General features: G+C 38.5%; 3 protein-coding genes across 6 annotated transcripts; 2 read left to right on the forward strand and 1 right to left on the reverse strand.

Moving 5' to 3' along the window:
* Positions 1-3,060: 3,060 nt before the first annotated feature.
* Positions 3,061-3,920, forward strand: nmbb (neuromedin Bb). The gene is made up of 3 exons (XM_031314275.2): positions 3,061-3,276; positions 3,512-3,693; positions 3,787-3,920. Exons 1-3 carry the CDS (start codon positions 3,111-3,113, stop codon positions 3,838-3,840), a joined length of 402 nt encoding a protein of 133 aa, XP_031170135.1. The 5' UTR covers positions 3,061-3,110; the 3' UTR covers positions 3,841-3,920.
* Positions 3,921-9,008: 5,088 nt separating this feature from the next.
* Positions 9,009-14,605, forward strand: LOC116060607 (tetraspanin-3-like). Of its 2 annotated transcripts, none has more exons than XM_031314273.2 (7): positions 9,009-9,207; positions 10,795-10,986; positions 11,211-11,285; positions 11,714-11,815; positions 12,039-12,191; positions 12,356-12,439; positions 13,424-14,605. In XM_031314273.2, exons 1-7 carry the CDS (start codon positions 9,145-9,147, stop codon positions 13,514-13,516), a joined length of 762 nt encoding a protein of 253 aa, XP_031170133.1. In that variant the 5' UTR covers positions 9,009-9,144; the 3' UTR covers positions 13,517-14,605. The 2 variants fall into 2 exon arrangements, with proteins under 2 accessions (XP_031170133.1, XP_031170134.1); XM_031314274.2 differs by lacking the exon at positions 13,424-14,605 and adding an exon at positions 13,063-13,296.
* Positions 14,606-15,806: 1,201 nt separating this feature from the next.
* LOC116060606 (proline-serine-threonine phosphatase-interacting protein 1-like) lies at positions 15,807-26,723 on the reverse strand. 3 transcript variants are annotated; one of them, XM_031314271.2, is made up of 15 exons: positions 26,487-26,723; positions 25,751-25,851; positions 25,323-25,397; positions 24,428-24,462; positions 24,201-24,307; positions 23,680-23,742; positions 20,169-20,261; positions 19,649-19,694; positions 19,366-19,445; positions 18,636-18,734; positions 17,904-18,000; positions 17,610-17,703; positions 17,127-17,215; positions 16,659-16,774; positions 15,807-16,435 (listed from the first exon to the last, which is right to left on the reverse strand). In XM_031314271.2, the coding sequence occupies exons 1-15, from the start codon at positions 26,517-26,519 to the stop codon at positions 16,304-16,306; spliced, it is 1,260 nt and encodes a 419-aa protein (XP_031170131.1). In that variant the 5' UTR covers positions 26,520-26,723; the 3' UTR covers positions 15,807-16,303. The 3 variants fall into 3 exon arrangements, with proteins under 3 accessions (XP_031170131.1, XP_031170129.1, XP_031170132.1); XM_031314269.2 differs by having other exon boundaries at positions 19,649-19,724; XM_031314272.2 differs by lacking the exon at positions 15,807-16,435 and having other exon boundaries at positions 17,123-17,215; positions 19,649-19,724.
* Positions 26,724-27,214: the final 491 nt, after the last annotated feature.

Raw genomic sequence — 27,214 nt, forward strand, 5'->3', positions numbered from 1 at the left:
ACAAAAGAGTAAATGATAAACAATAATTTAAAACAAACAATGGAGGAGAAATTTTGAAAAACTTACTAGCTTGCTGTGTCACTGATCTTGGCACTCTTTGCTGTAAATCAGTATGGAAACACATGACTCACCTGTGGTAAATCACAAATGAGAATCACCTGTGATAAATTGTCTGTGCCCATTTGACATGAATTAGCCAATGAATGATGACTTCTGTGTTTTATAAAGCCACCTTATTCCTTTGTCACAATGGTGAAGAAGAAGGAGCTGTCTGAGGACATCAGAAGGGCTATTATTAGCTTACACAAGACCTCCAAAGGGTATAAGGCCATCTCCAAAGACATTGGTATCACTGTTTCAACAGTTTGTAATGTTATTAAGTTTGCAAAGCATGGAACTGTCAAGAACCTCCCTGGACGCGAGAAAAAATGATGAGAGAAGTCTTCGAAGATTGGTGCGAATGGTGGAAAAATCACCACGTCAAACATTCAAAGACCTGAAGGCCAACCTGGAACTGGGGTCATGGTTTCAACAAGTACCATACGCCGCACACTAAACCAAATAGGGCTTCATGGGCGAAGGCCAAGGAAGACACCATTGCTGAGGAAAAGACAGAAAAAGGAACGACTATCTTTGCCAAAACAAAAACAAAACTTTGCCTGGACAAACTGCAGTCCTTCTGGGAAAATGTTCTGTGGACAGATGAAACAAAAATAGGGCGTTTTGGCAATGCACACCAACAGTTTGTTTACAGACAGTGCAATGAAGCCTACAAAGAAAAGAACACCCTACCAACTGTTAAGCATGGTGGAGGATCCATAATGCTGTGGGCCTGCTTTGCTACATCTGGTACTGGAGACCTTGACCGTATCACAGGAATCATGAAATCAGAATTATCAAGAGATTTTAGAGCAAAATGTCCTACCCAGTGTAAGAAAACTGGGTTTGAGTCGAAGATCATGACAAAGCAAGACAAAGACCCAAAGCACATATCTAAAAGCACGGAGGTGGCAGGAATGGTTGAAAAGTGACCGTTTTAAAATGGCCAGAATGAGTCCTGATCTCAATCCGATTGAAAATCTTTGGGGTGAGCTGAAATCTGCTATTGGGGAAAAGAACCCCAAGAGCTTGAACAAATTGCAGAGGAAGAGAAGTGCAAGAAGCTTGTAGATGGCTACAAGAAACATTTGGAGGCTGTCATCACTGCCAAAGGGTGTGCAACCAAATATTAAAGAGGGGTGCCGTTATTGCTGCACATGATGTTTTTTCTGTTTCTTCTTTGAAATTTGCAAGTTGAAAAAACAACTTTGTTAAATTACTTTGGACCTCCAATTAAAAGAACCTGATGATATAAATTTGGTACATTTCCATTTATTTCTGAAGCTATTGTACAGGTTATGCAAAAAATGAAAGGGGTGCCAATAATGGTGAGCAGGACTGTAAAGGTCACTGAAGTGGGATACACGCGCTGCCTCTTTAAGTGGGCTGAGCTTTTCATTAGTGCAGACATGCTTTGAGTGTTTCTATTCTCTTTGTTTAAACACTGAGCAAACTTGAAGTGTACCTGCAATCAAGGTCAATTTGACTGAGGCTTCCCAACAAAGTCACTTAAAACTCTATTGGGGTATTTGAACTTGGACTGAAATTGCATTTGGATGCCATCTTCACTTGACATCAAAGACCTTGATAGTGTTGCCTGTTAGGTGGGACTTTTATATCACTGCTATCTTCAGTCACAAAAACATGCTTCAGTGGTCACAATTAGATGAATATGTGTAGTTCTGTCATTGGTACGGTGTCAGTTTTGGCATGAGCATGAGCTTCTACACTGTCAACTCTCCATTTGTGGTGTGGCCCTGAGTAAACAAAGTAACACCAAGTAACCCTAGAAATAAAGTGTGCCCCTTGACCTATGAATCAATTGTTTTAAGCGTGAGATAAAAAATATACATCAAATCTTTTAAGGAAATGCAGTGTTGCATAAAACCCCGGCTATCTTGGTTCATCTAATCTGTGAACTTGGTGAGAGTGATACCGTGATGGCCAGACAGTCTTCTAATTAGACTGACATTCAGCTATGCAGAATGTCTAAAATCACAAGTGTGTGTGTGTGTGTGTGAGTGTGTGTGTGTGTGTGTGTGTGTGTGTGTGTGTGTGTGTGAGAGAGAGAGAGAGAATGCCAAAGGTTATGAAAAGAGCAAGATGCAAACTGCAGCCCTTCCACTAAACTTGCAACTTTAGCACCCTGAAGTGACAAAGAGCCCGTCTGTCTTATCAGCTCTAAATTAGCAGTGAGAACCAGCAGGTTCTCCTGTCCTCAGAGGACTGATGGTGATCACAGCAGCATGCTGCAACTGGCCAAATGTCACATTGCTCATTGTTAAGGACCTGGCCCTGAGAGCGGGAGGGGGTTTAAGGGACCTGTGCAGGAAATTACTATGTGTTGCTCTAGAAGGAAGCATGAGCTATCATCACCTCTGCCATTTTGTGGATCTGGCCACAACAAAACAATAAACAGTGCCCAACCTCCAAGAAATGATTTCAGTGTGTATGAAGCTCGTATTAATGGTTGTGATATTTTGTGTATGTTGTGGCATAGAATATTTGATTGGTGTAATATGAATTGTAAGAGCATGATGCATTTATTTGAGGGAATGTCCTAAATCTAAATATACTGTTTGTGCAGCCATCCCCAGCCCCCAAAACGTCTAAAAATAAGTTCAGCCTTCAGGAGAATGTAAAAATCAAACCTTAATGAATCAATAGCCTACACACAGAACATGTGCCCACTGGTATGTTGCTGCTGGTGTAATTGATGATAATTGATTGCTGTTTCTCAACAAACATTCGCATCTGCGGTGAGTTAAAGATAAACCGGGTGGTGCGTAAAATACGCACAACCAGAGGCGCGGCCCAACGAAACCTTGACAATAACTCGTTACTCCCCTGAGTACATTTCGATTTATGATGATGGCTGTACACGCAACATAAACAGAGCCCGCCCCGCACAGGAGAGCCTATAAAAGCAGGATGCGTCTGAGCAATCCACGACCAACAGGAGACACTTGGACATTTGCACCCTGGAGGACAGTTCGCCGCTCCGCGTTGAGATGAAAGGGTTTACGCTGAATAATGTTTGCCAGTGTGGCTTATTTGCTTATCTTGTCTTATTTTCTTTCATGTATTTTACCGACGCAGTCAGTTTCGACCTGACTGAGCTTAGGAATAAAGTTGCAAAAATTAAAGTGAATCCAAGAGGCAATCTTTGGGCTACAGGTAAGAACCATCTTTTGATCCAACAGCTATGGACCAATAGGTCATGTTTGCATTGGATGGAACCTAAATAATCTGTCATATATTTTCCTCATAGGCTATATTAAATTTCTTTTTATATGATCACATTTTCTGCCTCTAAGGATGTTGATTTTGTCATGTCCCTAAAAGGTATTTTCTCTCCTCCAGGTCTCACATGATTGAAGTCTACTAACGAGCATTGTCTTTGATTTGGCAGGACATTTCATGGGCAAGAAGAGTGTGATGGATACCCCCATGCTGCCGTCAGCTGAGGGACAGGGCGCTGATGCACTGGAAGACACTGCGGGGCAGAGCGCTCTCGTGGAGCTTTTCCAAGAGTTCCTCAGGGTGGCGTTACAAGCGCAGGTGGATACACAAGAGAGCCGCGCGAAAACTCAGGTGAGCATCACTTAAGTCCAAACGTGTTTTTTTGCGCACAAACATGACTGGAATTCTGACATTTAATTTGATGTTATGGCCTCTCTGTTTCAGGAGGCGGACATATTGATGAAGATTTTAGAAAGCTACATCCAACGCAGAAAGTGATACAGAGGATGTCTGGCACGTATGGACACGGATGCGGGGTCATCTGGCCTCATGGGTTCAAATAAATACATTAGACGCAGTCTACAGTCTCCTGCTCATCATGATTGTAATTTACTGTAACTGTCATACTGCTCATGTGCCATTTGCAATACACGTAAAGGTTTTTTTTCTATTTATTTTGGTGATACTATTTCACATTGTCTTGTAGTTTAAAGTTATTTATATTAAATAAAATGATTATTTGCACTGCTGTGACTGATCTGCGGCATATAAATTATGACATATTGATGGGTCACGTTTTGATTTACTGAAATTCTGTAAGTAAGCTATACACAGACTTACTTCATTAGGCCAATGTCTACACAACTTGGCTTCCTCTCTTTGTTTCTGAGTGCAGACAATGGAGAATATAGAAAAGACGTTATTGAAAATGCCAATGTCTAAACGCCCCTTGAGTGAGAAAAGTATGACTCATTGAGGCCTCAAAAACTAAAGTAGGGTCTACACATAACGCTCAGGTACTAAAATGAACAGAGAAAAGTTTTTGTAGTTATAGCTTTATGTTGGTCTTGGCTTTACAAAACTTAGTTTGCCCGCTTCTGTTTTCCCCACGGATGTCTGGTATATGTCACAGCTTTTATTTATAGGCCCAACACTAAAAACTGATTGTTCAGCATGAGTAAGATTTTCTCCCTTTTGTGGTAAAGGCATTTTTCCAAAAATAACACTTATATAAATCCAAATGTAGGCAGCTTATATAAATCAGACTTTCTAGTTTTCTGAATATTTCGAAATGAAATCAATATTATCTTTTATACTTTTCCTGTCCTTGCATAAAGGGATGATCTGTTCTCTCAATCAATAGTGGTGAGGGGAGATGGCCCATTCTTTGCCTTGGGCTAATCCATTGTAGACAGCAGGCTATTTCAATATCTCTCCCACAATACCATGGCTGTTTTACATCACTTTCAAGGTGAATAATATGCTCTGTATTCAGAGTGGTGGGAGAAAACATGGACTATATAATCTGTAGGTGTGAGAGATGAGAGTTGTGTAGTGTAGATTTCTGGTTAACTCCACAATTTTGGCCCAAGTAGTGACTCAGAATAACGAACAAACACAGTTTATTAGGTCCACCTAAAAACTAATGCAATCTAATACAACAGTCCTGCAATAAATCCTACCTTCATGAAGGTTCAAATGTTGAAACTGTTTATTTATGGTCAGTTTGGAGGCGACAGCCTGTAGTGCTGTTGAATTGCGTTATACTAAGAGGTCTTTCTAACCCCAAAAAATAATCTTAAAAAAAGAAGAGGTCTTCCTAATAATTTGTCCAAGAATATGTTTTTTTTATTCCTTTCACCATAAATACATATTTTAAGGTACCATTATTTGGCCAAACAACAGCCTTGAAATTCTGTAACGTTCAGGTGCAGAAAATTGTACACAAGTAGGTTAGTAGGCTAGAAAATTGGGTGCAATTTAATAAAATAAGCCTTCTCAGTAGGTTACAGGAACTCTATGTCCCTTAAGAAATCATTCAAACACGCAAGCTTTGATGAGGAGAGTTGCAAAATGTTCCTTGTCCTTTACGTGAAAACACTTTTTAAGAGTTACGATTCAGAACATTGTATTTTCTAGTAGTCAGCCATAGCATATTATTTTGACAATATGTATGAGTCTATTTAAATACTGAGATACATTTCATCTTCTAATGCAAATATTCTTTTATTAGCTAGCTTGAAATGTCAGACAACTGTTGCACAGCGCAGCTCAATGTGTTGATTGATATAATAGTTATTAATTTGTGTGTGTGTGTGTGTGTGTGTGTGTGTGTGTGATTGGAGGTGGTGGTGAATGAGTAAATTGGATTTAAAATTGCAGATCCAAACATGTTGTAGACGGTTAACTCTTTAACAAGGCGATGTCTCTACACAATCTGAGTGTGTCACAGATCTCCCTCGACGTATGCTTCCTCAGTCCTGGGGGAATGAGAGATTGAGTTTAGCATCTCTCTGTGCTCAGTGATTACTTTGAAAATAAATGCGTCATTCTATATGCTCAGTTTATCCAATAATCCCTCTTTCTATCAACCTACACAAATAAACAATTACGTGTCTCTAAATTCACATGGGAGTTGATGCTTGCCAAAGATAAAAGACTATTTTAAATAAAAAATTTCAGGTAAAGAAAGCGATTTTATCATTCAGTTCTCTTGTTGGTTGAAGTGAATCATTATAATGTATTCCCTATAAATACATCTGTATAAATAGCAGGAGGGGAGAAAAGCTAAGATGAGTTAGAGGAGGAATTTAATCTTTTGAGGCAATTGAGGTGTGGATTGTACACAACTTCATATCAAAACGTTGTCCCTAATATTTCATAAATTGACTATACATTGAATTGCATCCATCAGAAATATTTATAGATGGTCATCCAAGAAACTTACTTTTTCTCTGTTTAAAAAATATTTTTTAAAGGAAAAGTTCATGTTGCTTAAAGACTCAGTAAACTGGGAAATACGTGTAGTTTAGCGATGCTATGCATAACAGCTAGTGGGGGAAATATGGCAAAAAAAATTCCAATCAGCATTTAACAATACAGCAGAGGACAATAACTAAATACTAGGTTAAATTCAGCACGGGGAATCAGTCACATCAAATACTGATGCTCAATGAAAGCATTATGCAGCCACCAGACAATAAACAGCTTATATATTTCCTCATCTTGAAAAGGTTAAATGGGAATTTTATTACTGATATTTCATTTTCTTTTAACAGAGACAAATATTGGCCATCTGGCTTTTTTTTTTAATAACTGCAATATCATCCAAATCATGGCCAACACTGCTGCTGTGACCATTTTCAGTAAGTGATCAGTAAATCCTTTTTTTGATCATGTTTAAAAAAAATAAAAAAAACAGCAACATGATTTACAGCTTGTTTTTATGATGGTGTTTCTTGGACAGGTTTGTCTTTCACTAATTAAAGCTTTGCTTGTAAATGTGTTTGATATGTCATGCGAGGGCATTTTAATTTGAACAAACATAAACAGTGAGACATCACTCTGTGATTTATCACAACATTAACTTAACAGCCACTGTTCATAGTGTATGGTCCGAAAGTCTGTGAATCTATGTACAAACTGTAACACAGTCACTGACTGTCATTTTCAGTGGAAGGTATAAATTGTAAGCATATGACCTAAAGTCTAAATAACTTTGTATACCCTGTCTTTGCCTTCCTGCATATCAGCTTGTTTCTTTGTTTTATATTGTTCTATTTAAATAATGACTCAATTTATAGCCAACAGGAAAACTTGATGCATAATTCACAATGCGGATGCATGTTGTGTCAACAGTAGCAGCCTTGGGTTCTACTTGTATTTGTAAGTGTTCAGTTTGAACACCAAAAGCTGACAGAGACAAACGTTGTAAGCTTTAACTCAGGGGTGGCCAACCAGTTAGGTATAAAGAGCCACAAAAAAAACCTGCACCATAGCAAAAAGCCACACAACACATGCACGTCCACACTACAACAGCAACAGTGTCTTCCAGATCTAATGACGGTTATAATACATAGCAGTTTTCATAGTTTTTTTTCTCACTTAGATTGACTCAGTGGGAAACCTGACAGTCTTTGTTATCCAAAATCCTTTTCAGGTCTTGCTTGAACTCGGTTGTGGCCACTCGACGAACTCTCTCACTCATTTGTCACTAAAGGGGCTTTCAAACAATCTGATTCAGCAGTGAAAGGGTTAACGAGGAAGGTGCTCTGTGGCCGCTGTTTTTCCTCAGGTTGCAGAATCTGTCCTCAAAACTCTGCTGCATTATTTTCCATTTTAAAATAATTGGCAAATGTATTGGCAGATGCATTCAAATGTGTTTTTTTTTTACTTATCTGAAATACTGTATGTTTCAGAAAAGTTAAAAACAACAATCAACCAATGACACAGCCCCCAGCCACACAGGAAGAGCCTCACAGGAGCAGGCAAAGAGCCGCATACGGCTCAAGAGCCACAGGTTCGCCACCCCTGCTTTAACTCAATAAGAACAAGGCTTTGGGCACCAGTCCGTCATTATTGATTGAGTGCCCCAAAGGTGCTAATTTTCAATTGAGTAATCTATCTTGTGCTCAGGCCCACCATTAGGAATTGACAGGGGGACATAACTTTCCAAATTGGGACCCTCATCCACACCCACTCCAGCACCATAGATCTTTGCATGGGCCGCCTGGGCCTGCTTGCGCTCAGGACTTTCACAGGTCTTATAGATTTAAGTACAGAATGCAGGGGCATATCACACATGACTCTTACAATTATTATTGTTTGCCATGGGACTGTGTTGGTGCAGTGCATATTTTATTATTTAATTCAGGACAGAACAACTGAAACATTTATGTATTCAGCATAAAGATTATCATATGGTTGTAGGGTCTTTTTTACCAACTGCTTACATTTGATACATCTTCCTCTCACATAGTTTAAACCAGTGTAAAACCAGCAATGCCACACTGCCACCCTCTGGCAGAAAATACCATACATGAACACATCTCTGTGCTGATGCTGCCTGTTTGTGTTTTTTAATATAGGCTTGCAGTATGTGTTCAAAAGAGGGGAGCCATTTCTACAACAACCTACTGAACCAGCATCAGTACAAGCTGTAGCTGAGTTATTGTAGGCCTAAATTCATGCCCTGCCATTGAGAAATCAGCACCAGTCGATAAAGTTAATCTTTTCAACTGCTAGACAGGAAGACTTGGACCAATGACACTGAATGATGACAGTACTGGATGTAGTTAAGCACATTAATCTCTGTTGCTTTTGATCAATAATAATATTAAAGTAATTTTTCCTCCTTTTCTTCAAATTTTTCTTATTACTTATGACACCTCACATCCCACTGAATTGGTACAGGATAATAATATGATGACTGTGTAATAAAGTGTGCAACAAGGTATTCATTGTTATCAACAAAAACACAGACTTCCAACAAGTTACATACCAATTAATATTAAATTCACAAGCTGCACTGTTTACATAACATACAATGCATAATTTGTTAGATTTTTGCGGGGCTTAATGTTTAAACACCCTCCATCACAGTTTGTTGTGAATGGTGATGTCATTGGAGCACGTGACTTGTTGTTTTTTTTTCTTTGCGGCGATTTCATTGGTCGAGCCCAGAAGAGTCTGCACAGTGTGGCAGGACCACCGAAGCCATTTTATTATTATAACAGCAAAGGTGCAGGTGCATCAAAATATATTTTTTATAGTCACAGTTGTAATTTTAGAGCTCAAGTTACCATGGGACAGTGTGGAATTACGTCATCCAAAACCGTCTTGGTTTTTCTCAATCTCATATTTTGGGTAAGAAAACGATGGATGTTTGAACAATGTGCAGCATCCCAGTGAGGCCAGGGATGGAACACATTAGCTAAAAAACTGCGCCAGAGATGCGATACAGTTTGGCGATATACTAGCTGCTTTTTGAGCCAGGATATCCACGAAACAGTGTCCCTTTAGCATTCACTGTTAGAAGCACTAGTTGGAAAAACAATAATGTGACGGTAGCTAGCTACAATGTGTCGGGTATAGCTGCCTCCCACAAGTTGTAGCTATGACGTTATGCAGCAGCTGCCAGGTCCTGTAACAGCTGCTGAGTTAACCTGCAGTGTTATCCGAACCATTGATTGTATCATGTGACCAACAGAGTTGGATTAAGATATACATTAATATATTGAAAACGGAAATGATAAACAACAACGCTCTAAAATCTTAAAAAAGACCGTGTCATCCGCCGGATGGCTAAATAATGTGGAGATAATAAGTCTCTCAAATGTGTTGCCTATCTGTCTTTGCTATTCCTCAGCTGGAGCTAAATACATATTTTTAATGTATGAAATAGTATGTGTGTGTGCACGTTTTATTATATTTCATATATATTTTTAAAATATTTATTTGACATGGCCATAGTTAAAAACGCAGGCTGTACAAAGTTTACAATGCAAATAAATGTGAGGAGGAAAAAGACAAAACATGCTTTTTAAAATCCTACACTATACACCATGACAGTATCAACAATCTGATATCAGTCTGGAGTTTCTGCTGTCCTCCTGATGTCAATGGGACGCTCGTTCCACCATTGTGGAGCCAGGATAAACGGTCATGATTTTGTTTTGGGCCTTCGTAGTGAAGGAGTAGCAAGCCTGTTGGCTGTAGCAGAGCATAGTGGACGGGCTGGGGGTGTATAGTTTGACCATGTTCTAAATGTAGGATAGGCCTGAGCCATTCACCGCATGATAAGTACCAGTGTCTTAAATAAGATTCGAGCAGCGAACAACATACACCATAATAAACTACCCAACTGAATTACTGTACTGCATATTGTGATTAAAGAAAAACTAATCATTACAAACTAGAGCTGTAACAATTCCAAATTTTGCTGTACAATTAATTGTCTCAGAAATAATTGCGATTAACAATGTAACCGTCTCTTTCAGTCAAATTTAAAAATATTTATTTATGTATTACTTTTCAAACAAATTAAAGTTTTTAATGAATTCCAGGATACATCTTTTGGTTATATAATCACTGTCATGTGACCCAGATAATGTAATAACACAAGTACATAGCCTATAAAGTTAACTACCCCTTTTTTATTATCATAAAACATTTTTTCTAACTGTACCCCCCTTGTCATTGTTGTTGCTATAAACGTGTATAGGGTCAATTGCCAACAACTAGCATAGCTTTAGCTCAACAGTCTGACCATATACTTCAAATTTGGCATATCTAAACAAAATCAACAATGACCATCAAGTAATTGTTATGTGAGACCCATAGAAGAATAACATAATATAATAATAATAATATAAAATTCTGACAATTCCAAAGGACATATTTCTCTCACTGTCGCTGTTTCTCTGACTTCTGTTTCTCCGTTTCTCTCTGCAGGCTGCAGCTGGAATTTTATGTTACATTGGAGCTTATGTGTTTATCACATATGATGACTATGACCACTTCTTTGAAGATGTGTACACATTGATTCCTGCTATCATAATAATAGCAGTTGGGACTCTTCTCTTCATTATTGGCTTGATTGGCTGCTGTGCAACAATACGTGAAAGCTCCTGTGGTCTGGCAACTGTGAGTGTGGACTACTTTGACTTGCACCCTTAAAATCAACTGAATGCCGAGGAAGAACACACATGCAACATTTCTGTTACATACTATAGGCAGCATAGGAAGACACAAAACAACATAAGAAAAATATGAATTTAATGGCACTGAAAGCGATGCCAAATAATCATTTTTTTCTAACTCACCTTAATAATGAGCCTCTAAACATTGTGTCTTTGTTGTCATTTCAGTTTGCTGCCATTCTCCTGCTGGTGTTTGTAACAGAGTGTGTGGTGGTGGTGCTTGGCTACATATACAGGGCAAAGGTAAACACTGTCTCATTGGACTTCATGAGTATTTCACAAGTAAAGTTAAACGAAAGTGGGTCTAAGTTTGCAGCAGTTGGTCTGATGTTCTTAAATTTGAAATTTTGCAACTATGTGTGATCATGTATTTTGTGTGACTGCTTTTATATATTTGTTCCAGGTGAAAAATAAGATGGATAGAGTTCATAGCATTTGGAGTTGACATTTTAGCAAAACATAATATTGTTGAATCCTGTTTTTGTTTCAAGACTTCCTTTGCTAGGATTAAATCATTAATTAATGAATTAGTGTCTCATGTCCTGTTTTGTAAGAGTGTTAGCTAAGGGCCTATATTGTAAATTAGTTTTATAATAATGTGAAAAGCTGTCCCTTGGAGATAACACATAAAAATTGCAGTCACTTAGCAGGGACAGTGCTTTTCTTTTTAGGTAGAAAAAGAGGTGAATCACTCCATCCAGAAGGTTTACAACGAATACAATGGCACCAACACCGATGCTCCCAGCCGCGCTATTGACTATGTGCAGAGGCAGGTAAGAAGAAAAGTCTGTTAAATAAATCATTTTTATTTTGTCTGCTACAATTTTAATTTGAGCAGCCATTGAGTTGTAATAACATTGCAATAACATTTGTATGCCTTTTAATGTGTAAATTGTTTTGATGCACGCATATTTCAGATCGTGAAACAAATTTCAAATTGTACTCTTAACTCCAGGCTCTTTATCCCACTCTGTTCTCTTTCTATTATTCTGTTAGCTTCACTGCTGCGGCATTCACAACTACTCTGACTGGAGGAACACGCGCTGGTTCAAAGAATCTAAGAACAACAGCGTCCCAGTCAGCTGCTGTCAGCCCGGCATAAGTAACTGTAGCGGCACTCTCACTCGACCAGCAGATCTCTACCAAGAGGTACAAACAAGAAGCTCAAGTGTAGGGCTATAACAGCTAAAATCACAGAACAAAGTAAAGATTTAGTTTTGTGTGGCACAAACAGACGCACAATGTAAAAGGTTGTCTGACATTATTGCCTGTGCATTTGTTTTGTAAGAACACGTTATAATTTTCTGTCGTAGGGTTGTGAAGCTCTTGTTGTGAAGAAGTTAAAGGAGATCATGATGTATGTCATATGGGCTGCACTCACCTTTGCATCTATACAGGTAAGGAGGACAAGGAGTCACCTGAAATAACAAATATATATATATATATATATATATATATATATATATATATATATATATATATATATATATATAGTGCCATCAGTGCGAGCAGCCAGACCGTTTTTAAACTAATTTCTATCCTAGCAATAGCGTCTAAGCCACTTATTTGGAAGTGAATACAAAGGTGCACGTTAAAATAAATACTAAAATTATTAGTTATTAGTTTTTACTGGCAAATAATTGGTTTAAATAAGCTGAACTGTGGATATGTATAAACCTATCCTTTTGTTTGGCCGCTGATGCTGTGGATGTTGCTCAAACTTTTTGTTAGATTTTGTTGAAAGCAAAAAACTGTGATTCTGATCCAAATCAAGAATTGTGACAGTAATCCTAAATCTAAGAAAGGAATACAGCTACTTTAATTAGTTCACACTGAGGTTAATTCATTCACAACAAACAGCTGCCTCACTGCAAAAAAAAACATACATACGACGTCTTATTCTATGACTGTATTTATATCAAGTCAAATGCATGTTTATTCGGAGCATAATTAAAGCTGTAGTCATCTCTGTCAGCGCTCTGACCTAATTGTCTCAAATGATTTTTACTGTGTTTAACAGCTCAGCATGGTTGCTGCTGACCAGGAAACCCCTGCTCCCAAAGCAGCAACTAAGACAGCATGACCAATCACTTATTATTACACTCAAGCATAGTCATTATAACACAGCATGCACCCTGTATGTGTGAAAAGATGCATATTGGTTTAACACGATTTGCCTACACCATGTGATTTCCCATACTAGCATACTGGTAAAAAGGAATTTATCCACAAGTTCAGGGTGCTTCATCAGAATTAAAAAATAACTGATCATTTGTTCTTGCTTTTTGATTACACTCATGTTATTTTCCTGCCAAGTTTGCTGACAGGCACAAGGACTCAAATAACAGCTGTGTCTGTGTTCTCTTGCTGTCTGCCTGCAGATGCTGGGCATGCTCTGTGCCTGCGTGGTGCTGTGCAGGAGGAGTCATGACCCAGCGTACGAGCTGCTGGTCACAACCAACAGCTATGCATGAAGGACGCAGCCAACCAACGAAACACTAAACGTCAAAAATCAAAAGGAGCGTCACCAGACATGTCCACAGTAGATTTCAGCTGTAGTTATATAAGCTCAAGCACACCTTGCACAATTCATGATAAAGTAGTGAACACATGATGTGGTTTGGGTGGGTGGGGGCTTCAAGGGGTAACCAGTTATTTATTGACATGCTTTATTACTGTTACTTTAAATGTTCTTTTTATTCTCTTTACAAATTCTGAAATATTTACAGAAGCCAAAGTTGTATATGGCTTAGTGACATTATTGATGTTGACGCAGATTTCTTTTTCCGTTCAATTGTGGCTTGATAAAATTTGGGCTCATCCCCAGTGAGGAGGATGAGAAGTAATTTGGAGCAAATATATGTATAATTTCACAGTGTGGGAGTGTTGTATGGAATGTATTTCCTTGTGTGCTAGTTTGCACTACAGCTGGAGCTCTGGCGATATTTCATGGTTGTAAATGAAAATGCTATGCTAAAAAGAACATGTACATTATTCCTAAGTTGGTTTGACCAGATTTTGTGAAAAGGGAAAAAACATTTTACCACACAGAACAAATTCAGTGTTTTTGTCTCAGTCGTTAAATTTTTGTTTTTGGAGCAGCTCTGCGTTTTGTCGCTCAAAGCCATGGTTGGTAGAAAGAGTTCTTCATATTCACAATTATTCAGGTTGTGAATAATGTGCATTCTGTTTTGATGTGGATGTTCTCTGAATCAGGCTTCATTAGTGAGTGCCAATATGTACATTGTGAATGACCTGTTTAGTCTCCAGTGCTATTAGTAGGAGTATTATCAGTGTTACCTGAAGACCTGTGTATGTGTAAATTCAGTTTGTTACAGTCAGAGAATTCCATTGGTTTAGTTTGTTAGTTATAAACCTACTATAAACAATTATGACACTTTGTTTTATACATTTTTGTGAAATTGTGCACCGTTTTAATATTTTTGAGGTGTTAAGTTGACCCTTAGATATTTAGCTAGTGCTGCTGAAAAAAAACATGACAACAAAATTGTAAAGACTGGAGAACAGGCAGGTGACAAATAAACTCATACATTTCAACTTGACTGTTTAATTGGCATTTTTCCAACATGCTTTTTAAACTGTAATGACTTGATAATTCATCAGTCACATGAAAAATATGAATATATGTTTAAACAAATCGATTGATGCACCATGAAACCACAGAGTTAAAAAATAAATAAAAAATAGTTTCCTCAGGAATAAATCCTTCATTATTGTATTTTGGTCTCCATTAGTACCACATTTGGAACCTGAGAGACAAAACCAAACCAGGCGCAAATCCCCTTCTGCTGGCAGCAGAAAAAAAGTGTGGTTTTAGTGGTACTGAGTCATTTAGAAATATATATAATTGTGGATGAAAGCATGACATAAAACATCAGCTGCTGTTATTTATTATTGTTAAACTATTTAAAGGCAGTGGCTGGATAGAATAGTTTTGAAATGGTGTTTTAAATGCGTGTGGGTTACATTGATGTATACATCTGTGGTGGGCCATCTCAGCTACTGTGTCTCGCAATGTTAAGTGCCTGGAGTGTGGGAAAACAACAACAGCATCCCCAAAGTCTTTGACAATGAAAGCAGATGGCACACATTTGATGCCATTGTTACTGATTACCTGTTGCCCTGCTGCAGTTTGATTGGCTGTTTGTCAAGTACTGTTGTTGTTATTGGCTGTGGTGAGCAGAAGAAATTGAGCGGTCACCATGAACGATGTGGATTATTTTCTACTGCGCACACTTGAAATGGCTAGCGTTCAGTTAGCCTAAAGTTAACTGCTAGCTTGTCAGAGAAGGCACTTTTTTTGCTTCCTGTGTGTGTTATTTGGAGGGGATGGTACCTGGTCAAGAACAGGCTTTCAGAATCTCAAGCGTCTTTCTAAGAGGATGACCAAACATTAAAGTAGCAGGAAAATGCGGTAAAATTGGGGTTACACGGAAGAGCAAACAGCTACCCAAACGGTGAAATAAATAAAATAGGTATGTTCCCAGTCGGATTATCACCTGTGTTTAACTGTGTGAGAAATGTAAAATGTGCATTGTGTTGCACAACTAAAACAACTTTTGAACAAGCACATGCTCCACCAAAACAAGTTCCTTCCCGTGGTTATTTTGCAGAGGCACCGTTATTGCGTCCGGGCGCTTAGCGCCGCCCAAGACGATTGTGATTGGTTTAAAGAAATGCCAAGGAACCAGAGCATGTTTTTCTCCCATCCCGGAATGCTGTGTGGAGTAGCCAGACCCTCCTCCGCAGCGCTTTGGAGAGAGATCTGGCAATGCCAGACTACATTATAATAATTGTGTAATTTTCAGGTTTTGCACCTGTCCAAAGTAGGCTAGCCCACCATTTCTTTTCAGCTAAAAACACCACTACATATGCACTTAATTTAATGGTAACTCATGATTTATCACATCGAGGGTAGGGTGCCAAAGTCACAATACAGCCTCATTTTCTTTATCAATTGGAGATACAATTATTTTTTTATCAGTTATCTCTTTGTCTGGAGTCTGATAATCACAGCTTGTTGATTAAAAAAAAGCAATGTTATTGTTGTCATGTAAAGCCTGGCTTACACTAGCACAATACTAGTTCTACTATTAGCAACTAAAACTTGTTTTTGTTTGTACATCAAACTCATGTTGAAAACGGACTGAGCAATTCTCATTTTAAAACCGTCCATCCACATTTTCAACACCAGATAGTTTATTCTTCTTCAGTCTTTCTATTCTTCTTTGTGTGAGTGTTTAGATTTTGCCCAGATAGTTTCCTGGCACCAGTCCAGTCAGCCCGTTCCTCTCCGCTGTCCACCAGCCGTCTTCTCCTCGTTCCAACACTTGGACCACGTCCCCTCGACTCACAGACAATTCATCCGCTTCCTGATCAGTCATTATGAACAAAGATGATAAATGTTAGTTACGAAATAGTGGCACTGACAAGCCATTCTCACTGAAATTTCTTACCTGAATATACCTACATTATCTTATTAACATACTGTACAATCAGAGTAATGGCGCCCTGCTATTGACAAACTTGGTTTCATGTCTAGCTACGTCTTAGCATTGTAAAAAAAATACTAAAGAAAGCATCCATAGTAATCACCTGTGCAGCGTATTCATAAAGTGCAATGTAGATGTCTTCATCAGCTGAAACTGTGGCCAATGATGCTGCATGCTGGAGGCCTGGTATGGGTGCATATCCTCTGCCTGGAGTCTCAACTGAAGACAAATGCAAAACGTTAACTTCTTTGAGAAATAAAACTTTATGTATACAATACACTGTAAAAAAAAATGTTTCATTTTAATTTTGTGTACTTTTCTCTAGTTTATACATTTTAATTCCCCTTTATTTGAATTGTATAAAAAATGATTCAACACATCTGGAGCAAAAGTAAAAAGTAATCCTTCTTTTTAAATCTTATGTTTTAAACTTAAGATTATGCAAGCACAATTTTAAATCAATATTCCAATAGAAAATATCTATGATAGGAGCACAACTGGGCTGAAATGTTCATTACTTCCCACATTACCATGGTTTAAGAGAGATCTTACAAGTGAATGCAATACCTACACTCGCCAAAAGGTGTCAGTGCTGGTTGTGAGTTTTCAAGACTTTCGGCACTGATGTTCACAGAACTTTGGAGCAGGGGATCAGAGCACCTAAGTGATTTGAGTCAAGGGAGATATTTAGAATATACACAGACATTTTCTGATCAACAGATAACAGCTGCACATGATTCTTTCAGATGTGTAGAATTTTGTTGTAGTGGTCAAAACAGAAAAAAGGTATTCAAGACAGATAAACCAGGAGGAAACTGAAAATGTTCTTACTGCCACAACCAAAGGCGTATTACAGGGGGGGTTACGACCCCCCCAATAATCAAAACTGGCCAGTGCAACCCACCCCAAAAAAAACAATTATATTTCCTTTACATAAATGAAGACATTTGCACCATAACTTGATGCAGAATATGCACAAATTGTTGCAGAATTTGTTTTACCAGAATGTACTGTAATTACTGTAATTCCTCCTTCAATGTGGATTGTGTCAGACCTCATCATCATGTCTTCTCCTCCTGCGAAATGTGCTTGGCCATTGCTGTCCCCGAACGTCTCCCTCTGGTAGTAGCTCTCAAACAATATGGGCTCTGTGGGAGGAAAAGACAAGCTGCTCATTTGAGAAGTGAGGTCAAGTGTTGCTTTCTGCCTATGCGTGTCCACTGAACAAGAGAGGTTAAAAGGTGAGTAGCACTCTAAATCCAGTTCTTTTGTCATGGCTACTTTTCTCACTTCTCTATTCAAGTTTTGTCGTTTTCTCTTAAGGGGAAAATACTAAGTAGCCTCTTACCTGGAGGCCTCGATCCTGTGCTTTTCATCCCTATGAAGTAGTTGTTGTCTGTGGTGATGTCACACTTTTCCAGTAGTTTCCTCACCTCCTCATTAGACTGATTTTAAAACAAGAAGCAATTCCTTTGAAATCAGAATAGTACACTGTTCCCATAGGCTATAACTCAACATTCCTGTGTTTAGAGACTTTCGTTTCAAGTTAGCCATGCTAAAAATAAATGAGGAAGAAGCTTAGCATGTAGGCCTATACAATCTCAATCACCCACCAAATGGGTGACAACATGTGCTGTTTGTGTTAGCTTTTAAGAAAGAGTCTACATATCTGCAGCCACACTAGTGTTGGGGCTGTAGGCCTACTAATCTACATGCTAACATTTGCATGCTAACATGCTCACGATGATAAACTAACATCCTGACATTTAGCAGGCTAATGTTTACAATGTTGACCATTTTAGTTTAGCCTTAGAGCCCTGCCACTGCATGGGTAATACTTTGTACATATTTAACTGATTGATTTAAGTTTGGAAATGTAAGCTCTTATAATAGTGTCCTATCCACATTTCAACACTGTAAATTTCTCATGATAAATTGCCACTAAAATTGCATTTGTACATACGTTTTAAACCTGCACCTGAATTAAAACCAAGCATTTAAGTAAGACAACTACCCAAGCTGAACCCAAAAGGTTGAGTAAGGTTTGTATCCAAGTAAATCAATAAAAAAGTGAGCTCACCTCATCATCTTTGACACACTGCATGGAGAAATGATTGCAGTGGTCCCAGAGAGCACACCTTAGCATGCTAATGCGATCTCCCTCCAGCTGCTGGAACACCTGAGAAACATGTACACATTACTTGTTTCTTTTCTTTCACTTTGTGTCCCTCACCTTACATCTTGTCATGCTACATTACTGCACACACGTAAAAAACGAGAAAAACGTCTCTGTGAACACGTATCAATAGATTAAGAATAACGTAACATTTACACGAACTGCCGTGAGACTGTTTGGCACACCAGCAGTATCATCTGAATGTATTAGGTATGGCTAACATGCCAATTGTAATGTATCTTAAAAAAAGCTTATAACAGAACTTGATTTGTATCATATGTTACGGTCTTACTGTTGGTTTGTAGTTTCATTTTTAGCTGATTCAGCTCAAGATAAAGTGTATTTCCTCACTGGTCAGCAGTATGAAGGTGCAGTAAGAGGAATCATACTTACAAATAAAGGGGATGTGGTGTGAGGTCTAGTTTGTGTGGTAGAAGCTCTTGTTCTGGGTTACGACTATATTAGACAGCAGTGCATGTCATTTACAACACATTTACAAACACCATATGTGTACCATAGCCTACAACCTCCTTTAGCTTAGCCACAGTAATTCTGTAGTGTCCTTGGGTTTCACGAAAGGCGCTATATAAATAAAAATTTTATATATACAGTAGGAATATAGTCCACAGTATACCTCACAGGTGCTTTTGTGCGTTTTTTCCCAGTCCTGGCGAACACTTTCTAGCTGATCAATGTTGGTTAAGTACAGCTTCTCTATGAGAGATTAGAGTTTAATTATAGGTGGTTATTGTTAGAAATGAAACGAAGCGAACACAAATGTAATACATAAATAAATAAATAATGTACAGTGCAAGTATTCTCTAAATAATCAGTGGTGGCTGTATTGAGAAATTTCATTAATTCAGTCAAATATAAATGTATCAATTATAGAGATGAAACATGATTCTAGGTCATACCTGCTTCATTGGCAGCCTGTCTGCAGTGCTTGGCCCTGTGACGTACCTGTGGAACAAATGTTACACAGGAAGAGACCTGCATGACCATTGTTACAAGCTTTCATCACAAAATGTTTTCATCACATCAAAACATCATCATCATCATCATCATCATCATCATAAGGCCCAAAAATGTATGTAATGTACAGTATGTTGGAAAGGTTACTTTGGTACCTTTGCTCAATATACAAAAGTTTAAACAAAAGTTTAAATGTAATCGGTGGTCATTTGGGGATTTGCGTAATATTGAATGTGCTTTAAAGGATATGACAGACACAAACATGAACATACTTCAGTTCCATGTTGCATAATTGCCTCACTGTGCACAATTGCAGAAAAAGTTCCTCCACTATGTTGTGCTATCAACTAGACACTTGCACTCAGTTTGGGGTGCAAAGCCAAATGTCTAAATGGAAGTTTGTATTTGAATCCCTGGTCTGACATTACTTTCATAGTGAGGTAGCTCATTTAGTTTTTGTACCTTTTCTGAGTTTTTGGATGTAACATTTGTCTTCTCACTCCCCTGTTCGGCATCGTCCGCCTCCCTGCATCTCAGTTCGTAGGTCTTTTTAGACTGAGAGAGACAGAAACCACAAACCAATTAGTTCCTCAAAGGACAGGAAGTGTAATGTTTGCTGTTTATGCCAAATGATGGCCATATGCATCAAACAGTTTGATATATGGATTAAATGCAAAATGTACTAATTTAAAGGATATCAGCTGTGGCTGTTTTCCTGTGAAGGTAAATATGGTGCAAAAAGGGAGAGCTTGTAGAATACAATGTGAGAACTTGCAGAACAAAAAATCTGAACTTGTATGTTAAAATTTGCACTTGTAAAAATTTAATTTGCACTTGTAAAAATAAAATTTGCACTTGTAAAAAATATTCACACACATGTGATCTGAATTTGAAGTCATACAAAGAAAAAAAACATGAGAGCTTGTAAAAAAAATCTGAACTTGTAAGTTGAAATTTGCACTTGTAGAAAATGTTCACACACCTGTATTCTCAATGTTAAGTCATAGATAAAATATTCACAAATGTGTAGATTGGTATTTACATGAACACAATGACAGCTGCAAACTTATAATGCATTTTTTTTACTCTGGTTCATTTTCCATCACAACCACAACTCAGTGATTACAACCTCTGGAATCTGTCACTGCAACTTCACATATGTGCTCTCTCGCATCACAAAGTGGCGAATCTGCGCACCTCGACTTTCACAACACTCTTGACGATACATTTGGTGCAGGGCATGAAATTGGCACCCGCCCACCCGCCAAATGCGGGTAACTTTTGTGATTGGCGGGTGAAACTGTCAATCTACCTGCCACGTTGGCGGGTAGCCAATGAGATTTGAGTGATGCAAAACATTTCAGACCGTCCTGCCAACATGTATACATTTTAACATCAATGTACGCTGTCACTGAACCTGCTGCTGTTTCAATACTGTCGGCTCTCTGCAGCGGGCAGGGCTGCTCCGTTTCCCCCGCGACTGACGCGCACACACAATCACACACAATCACACACAATCACACATAATCACACACAATCACACACAATCACACACAATCACACGCAGACACACGCACAGACACACACACAATCACACACAAACGCACACGGTGGATGCAGGAAAAAACGCAGATGAGACCTACACGATGACCTAAATTGAGGACAGCTACTCTCGTTATTGTAAGTTCATGATAAGTTAAAGTCCAACAAGTATTTTATCAAACCGTATGAATGTGTGTCCCAGGCCAGGATAGGAAATTAACTAACAATGTAAAGATTAACAAGCCACTGACAATGACAGATATGTTCATATTTGATTCATTTAATACATTCTTATTTTGTGTCTTAAATCCACCAGCCTTTTTCATATTTTACCAACATTTGCAGCATCCTGAGCCTTTTTGTTAAGGTTCCTAGGAAATCTCAGCCCAGAGTAATGAATTAATAGTAATAAGTATTATTCTCCCCAAAACAAGTTTCCTTTTTATTTATTTTTAAGAACTATACAAAAAAAATTCTTGTGTTATGGTGCGCATTCACCAGTGTTTTGTTGTTGTTTTGGTGCGCATAGGCTACTCCTGATTTTGTCAGTCATCTCATCTCTTATATGCAGTGGCGTAACGAGCCAACACCGGGCCCCTATGCAGGATTATCAAAGCGGGCCCCCCTACTACAGCACGTGATGACGGCGCAATGTCCACGAGTAGGCTACCATCAATAGGACAGGATAGGATCATAGAGACACAGCAATTCCTGTTTTTCACCTTTATGACAAAAACAAAATGGCTGGTAAAAAGTCCCTGTGGCAGGTGGATTTAAAAATCCACCTGCCACAATGGCTGGTGGTCAAAAAAGTTAACTTCATGCCCTGATTTGGTGCAAAACTAATTTGTACCTGTGGACTTAGGCTGTGGAGCTCTGAGCTAACAAAACGGGAAAAGCCTTCTTATATACAGTCTATGGGAAAATCAGGGTTTCTATCGCCAGATGAGGGACAACTCTGTCCGGCTTATTTATGTAGCATGGAAACTTGGTGGAATAGCATGCTAGCGTTAGCTAACTATCAGCCAGCCCGCTTCTAAATAAATACCTTTTAATTGTCTAAACATTTTTAACAGTCAAACTAAAACACTGGCGGTGAGCTCCACGGCCTGCAGCCGCAGACGGACCGTCATCAGTGGGTAACAGGTGCCAAGTTTCGCATCCCTGCCGAGAATTGCATCCACTAGGGAAAATAATGATTTTATAAGGCAAAGTAGTTTAAGTACTGTTTAAAAACTAGGCAATAGTAAATCTCTTTGTCATGTTCATCAATAATGATTAGGATTTTAGAAGGTTTAGAGACATCAATGTTTTATCAGACTCTGTAGTAGCATTTCCTTGCTACCTAGATGCAATTTTCGGCAGCAATGAATTCTGCAGAAATTATTGTTTCTGCCCAAGCGGGTGCAATTCTTAGCAGGGATGCACAACATCAGCAAAGCAAGCTCTGCTCATGGCCGGGGGATGGGCCGCTGCTACCGGATGTGGGGCTCTCCGTGTCCCGCTGGAGCTCCGACTGCAGGTCGAGGTCGGCAGCGAAGCTTTCTGGCAAAAGCAGTGTTGCTACGCTGGTCGATCCCCACTGATGACGGTCCGTCTGCGGCTGCAGGCCGTGGAGCTCACCGCCAGTGTTTTAGTTTGACTGTTAAAAAGTGTTTAGATAATTAAAAGGTATTTATTTAGAAGCGGGCTGGCTGCTAGTTAGCTAGCTAACGCTAGCATGCTATTCCACCAAGTTTCCATGCTACATAAATAAACCGGACAGAGTTGTCCCTCATCTGGCGATAGAAACCCTGATTTTCCCATAGACTGTATATAAGAAGGCTTTTCCCGTTCTGTTAGCTCAGAGCTCCACAGCCTAAGTCCACAGGTACAAATTAGTTTTGCACCAAATGTATCGTCAAGAGTGTTGTGAAAGTCGAGGTGCGCAGATTCGCCACTTTGTGATGCGAGAGAGCACATATGTGAAGTTGCAGTGACAGATTCGAGAGGTTGTAATCACTGAGTTGTGGTTGTGATGGAAAATGAACCAGAGTAAAAAAAAAAAAGTATACGAGTAAATGTTGCATTATAAGTTTGCAGCTGTCATTGTGTTCATGTAAATATCAATCTACACATTTGTGAATATTTTTTCTGTAACTTCACATTCAGAATACAGGTGTGTGAACATTTTCTACAAGAGCAAATTTCAACTTACAAGTTCAGATTTTTTTTACAAGCTCTCATGTTTTTTTTCTTTGTATGACCAAATTCAGAGCACATGTGTGTGAATATTTTTTACAAGTGCAAATTTTATTTTTACAAGTGCAAATTCAATTTTTACAAGTGCAAATTTTAACATACAAGTTCAGATTTTTTGTTCTGCAAGTTCTCACATTGTATTCTACAAGCTCTCCCTTTTTGCACCATATTTACCTTCATATTTTCCTACCTCCAGGGTCCTCTTGTACAAAGAAACCTTTTTCTTCTGAACCTTCTCCATGATGCTTTGAAACTACAAAGGGAAACAGAAGGGTCAGAATAAAATTATTTCAAGCTTGCATGTAATGTTTTTATCTACCGATGATGCCCACACTTCCTAATAACATGCTGTAGAAACTTAAAACAAAAGAGCCCGAATTCTAACTTGATCTAAATGGAAATGCTGAGGTAACTTGTTCAGCTTCTAGTAGGCGTAATCTTTATAATGACTGGAATGTAGTTTTGGAATCATTGTAGTGATTTTAGTGGTCCATTCATTGCTTTGCCATTACTTAGCTTTGTAAATACTCATTACCTGTAAAGGGATTTAAATGATGGTTGCATATAATCTGCAACAAGTAGAGAAGAATAATCTCTATATGTCTCAAGCCATCAAACCTCACATTATGGTTGTCAGGGCAATGAAATATGACCTCTATATCTCTATTGTGTGCAATAAGTCAGTTGTTAAGCAACACAAATGCCCATTACCTTCTTCCTCTGCTCTTTCTGCCGCTCTCTGAATGTCTCAATCTTTTTCACCTCCTCTTTCAATATATCAGAGAGTTGGATGTGAAAGTTACCGATGTTCTCGATTTCTGCAGCCAAAAACAGCAATACAGCAAAGCAAATTCATTCTACACTTCATACACAAATAACAACCGTCGCAGCAGTATTTAGTACTTTGGTTGGATTTGTCCATGATTGGATGAACTTACGTGTTTTTAATAGTTCAAATGATGCCCTCAAGGTGCTGGAAAAACAATGCACATTGAGAATCAGATAATTCAATGCTTTATTTGGAGTGTACAAAGAGGCGGGTGATCTCTGCAAACTTATAACCATCAACAGTCATCACCCAACATTTTAAAATGTATCCAGGGCTCTCGCTCAGCATTTTCTTTTTGTTGACTAACGTGTTCCTTCCTATTCCTTTCTGAGAACACACAGCTCGGTAAAACCTAACGGTCCGACTGACTAAGCAGCTACGCCAGAGCAGAACAAAGTAGGCCTACGGTCAACGTCACCTTACTGGCATTTTCTGAAAGAGTGTAAATTGTGGCTCATTATTTGACCCATGACATGCTAAGACAGCATGGAGATTCCATCCAGACTTTTTTTTTTGTTTAAATTTCCCAAAGGTATTTCCTTATGGCTTTATTTTTTATTTTTTTATTGTCACTTTTAGAGTGTAGTCAGCTCTGTAGCAGGCAGCTGACATGACAAAGAACAGGAAACTGATAAAAACAGATAATGACCTTCTGTATACTGAGAGAGGGGTTGCTGTGTTAGGTGGTACGCACACACACGCACGCACACACACACACACACACACACACACACACACACACACACACACACACACAGCCTGTTCTTTTTTGGCACAGACATGTGTTTCCTCTAAAAAGAATAGGCTTATGAGTCATAACTGACTGATGTTTTACATTGTGTGTTGCAGTCAGCAACAGTATCTAAAATTCATCCCATTGTCCTTCAACACAATAAATATGTGACCCTCTTCCAATATACCAAGTATATAGTATGTGCATGCTGTACAGTACATAATATTGACCTCATTGCCATTGGACTGCGAATGCCAGTCTATGTATTTACCTGATCTCTGGGTGTCCTCCAGCTTTGCGAGCAATAGTCACCAGCTCCTTTCCATACTTCTCCTCTGCTAGTGCCCTGTGCAGAACAGACGAATTACACTACAACCCAGAATTTTTGTTTATTTAGTTGTAAAACTGAACTGTTATACATTACTGTCCTAACAAAAGGAACACATTATGCATCACTTTATTTGGTCTTAATGTGCAGATTCCATCATTTGCACATTTGACCCTTGCAGAGTAATCGAGTATAATACAGTTGTTTTGTCATTTTGTGGTGAACTGGACATTGCTGGAAAAAGCCATATTTACTTTAGATTTTTATTCATCTTATGTGTATTAATGGTGTTAATTACACAACAATCACAAAAATGAAGAATTTCCCATATCTTTATGTTTTGGTTTCAGCTACTGAAAGATGGATGCTACCTCATCTTTAAAAGCTCCTCCACATCTTTGCACATTTGCCTTCCATCTCGCAACCTTTGGATCACAGCATCATACCCGGCATGACAAGTGAAATCAGACCCCTGTATTGAGAAGAAATAGAAAAAGCTTAGAGAAATACTGCAATATACCGCATTGCACAACAACTGTTGCAACATGTCTTTAGTCAATCCTGGACTCACTATGTGGTCAAAATGCAGAACTGGCCCTTCAGTAAAAATGTGTTCTATGTGACATGGCAACATACTCAGTACTTCATGAAACCACCCCTTATTAGGAGCGCGGATTGACAGTTGGACACATTACGATAGCTCAAACACTGAGGGAAGACTTGTAGCACAGAGTTTGTTGGATTTATGAACTGTACAACTCAGCAGTACTGTCTTGGTTAAGAATTCAACAAATGCATTTTTATTTAATAAAATGTCAAATTTTACATCTACACTCTAAATGTTTGCTACTTTAGGACTGCAGATGACTGGTACAGTCTGTATACACCAGTGACAGGAATCTCTTACAGTTCATGATAATGTACGTGTTGTTTTGCAGATACTTTCGATTATCTGCATACTGAATACATTCAATTGTAGTTTACTTATCATGTGAATCCCACATAAATAACCTTAAGATTTAAGATAAATTATTGTATGACTGTGAATATGCAATGAGCTTTCAATTATCAACAAGGACAAGCATTAGAGCACAGAAATAGACTTACCCAGAAAGCATCTTTAAACATCAAAGGTGTCATTTCAGTTGTTACTTCCTTAAACTGAATGCAGCTTGCTTGCTTTCCTCAGTGGGAACTTCTTTTACTGGACTTCTCTCTAAAGTTAATCGCTCCCCAACAATTTTAATACAATTTGTTGAAGGTCGTGGCTGAGTAAACTGTGTTTAAAACCGTGAGTGGCCCAAATGTCTGTGAGTCATTTTGAATGAGGAAGAGCTTCTGTCCCATGATGTCACTGACCACAGACAGCTCAGCCCCTGTGTTAGGCAGCAGCTCTTTCACTATCATTTGTTGGATAAGACTGAAAGTCTAGTTTAAAGGTTTTGTAAGGGTTTGTCAAACACATCAGCAGATCATATAGGTATCTGCTTAGATAATGTAGTCTGAGTGTCTCTGTGTGTTTGATATTATCTGTTAGCTGCAGATCAACATTTTATTGGTTTGGTCATTTACAGTGACAAACTCACACAGTCATACAGTGTGGTTTCAGTCACAGCTGATATGAGTAATACTGAGACTGACTTACCACTTGTAAGCACCTAGAGATGCAGTGTTATATAATAAATATGACACCATTGTTATAATTTTCGAATTATAACGATTTGCCAATATGTTAACACATTAATATAATAGGAATATATTTGAATTTAATCCGTAAAGTATGTATAATAATGAAAATGCAGTGTTTACTATTTGGTTGGATTGTTTCTCTTGTT

This window comes from Sander lucioperca, chromosome 3, assembly GCF_008315115.2.
Source record: "Sander lucioperca isolate FBNREF2018 chromosome 3, SLUC_FBN_1.2, whole genome shotgun sequence".
NCBI classification, from domain to species: domain Eukaryota; kingdom Metazoa; phylum Chordata; class Actinopteri; order Perciformes; family Percidae; genus Sander; species Sander lucioperca.

Coding starts and splice junctions, on each gene's coding strand:
- nmbb (XM_031314275.2), top strand. CDS start 3,111: ATGAAAGGGTTTACGCTGAATAATGTTTGCCAGTGTGGCTTATTTGCT. Junction 3,277..3,511: donor AGGCAATCTTTGGGCTACAG/GTAAGAACCATC, acceptor TTGATTTGGCAG/GACATTTCATGGGCAAGAAG. Junction 3,694..3,786: donor AGAGCCGCGCGAAAACTCAG/GTGAGCATCACT, acceptor TCTCTGTTTCAG/GAGGCGGACATATTGATGAA.
- LOC116060607 (XM_031314273.2), top strand. CDS start 9,145: ATGGGACAGTGTGGAATTACGTCATCCAAAACCGTCTTGGTTTTTCTC. Junction 9,208..10,794: donor TTCTCAATCTCATATTTTGG/GTAAGAAAACGA, acceptor TTCTCTCTGCAG/GCTGCAGCTGGAATTTTATG. Junction 10,987..11,210: donor GCTCCTGTGGTCTGGCAACT/GTGAGTGTGGAC, acceptor TTGTCATTTCAG/TTTGCTGCCATTCTCCTGCT.
- LOC116060606 (XM_031314269.2), bottom strand. CDS start 26,519: ATGACACCTTTGATGTTTAAAGATGCTTTCTGG. Junction 25,398..25,750: donor GAGGAGCTTTTAAAGATGAG/GTAGCATCCATC, acceptor TGTTCTGCACAG/GGCACTAGCAGAGGAGAAGT. Junction 24,463..25,322: donor GGAGGACACCCAGAGATCAG/GTAAATACATAG, acceptor TTGTTTTTCCAG/CACCTTGAGGGCATCATTTG.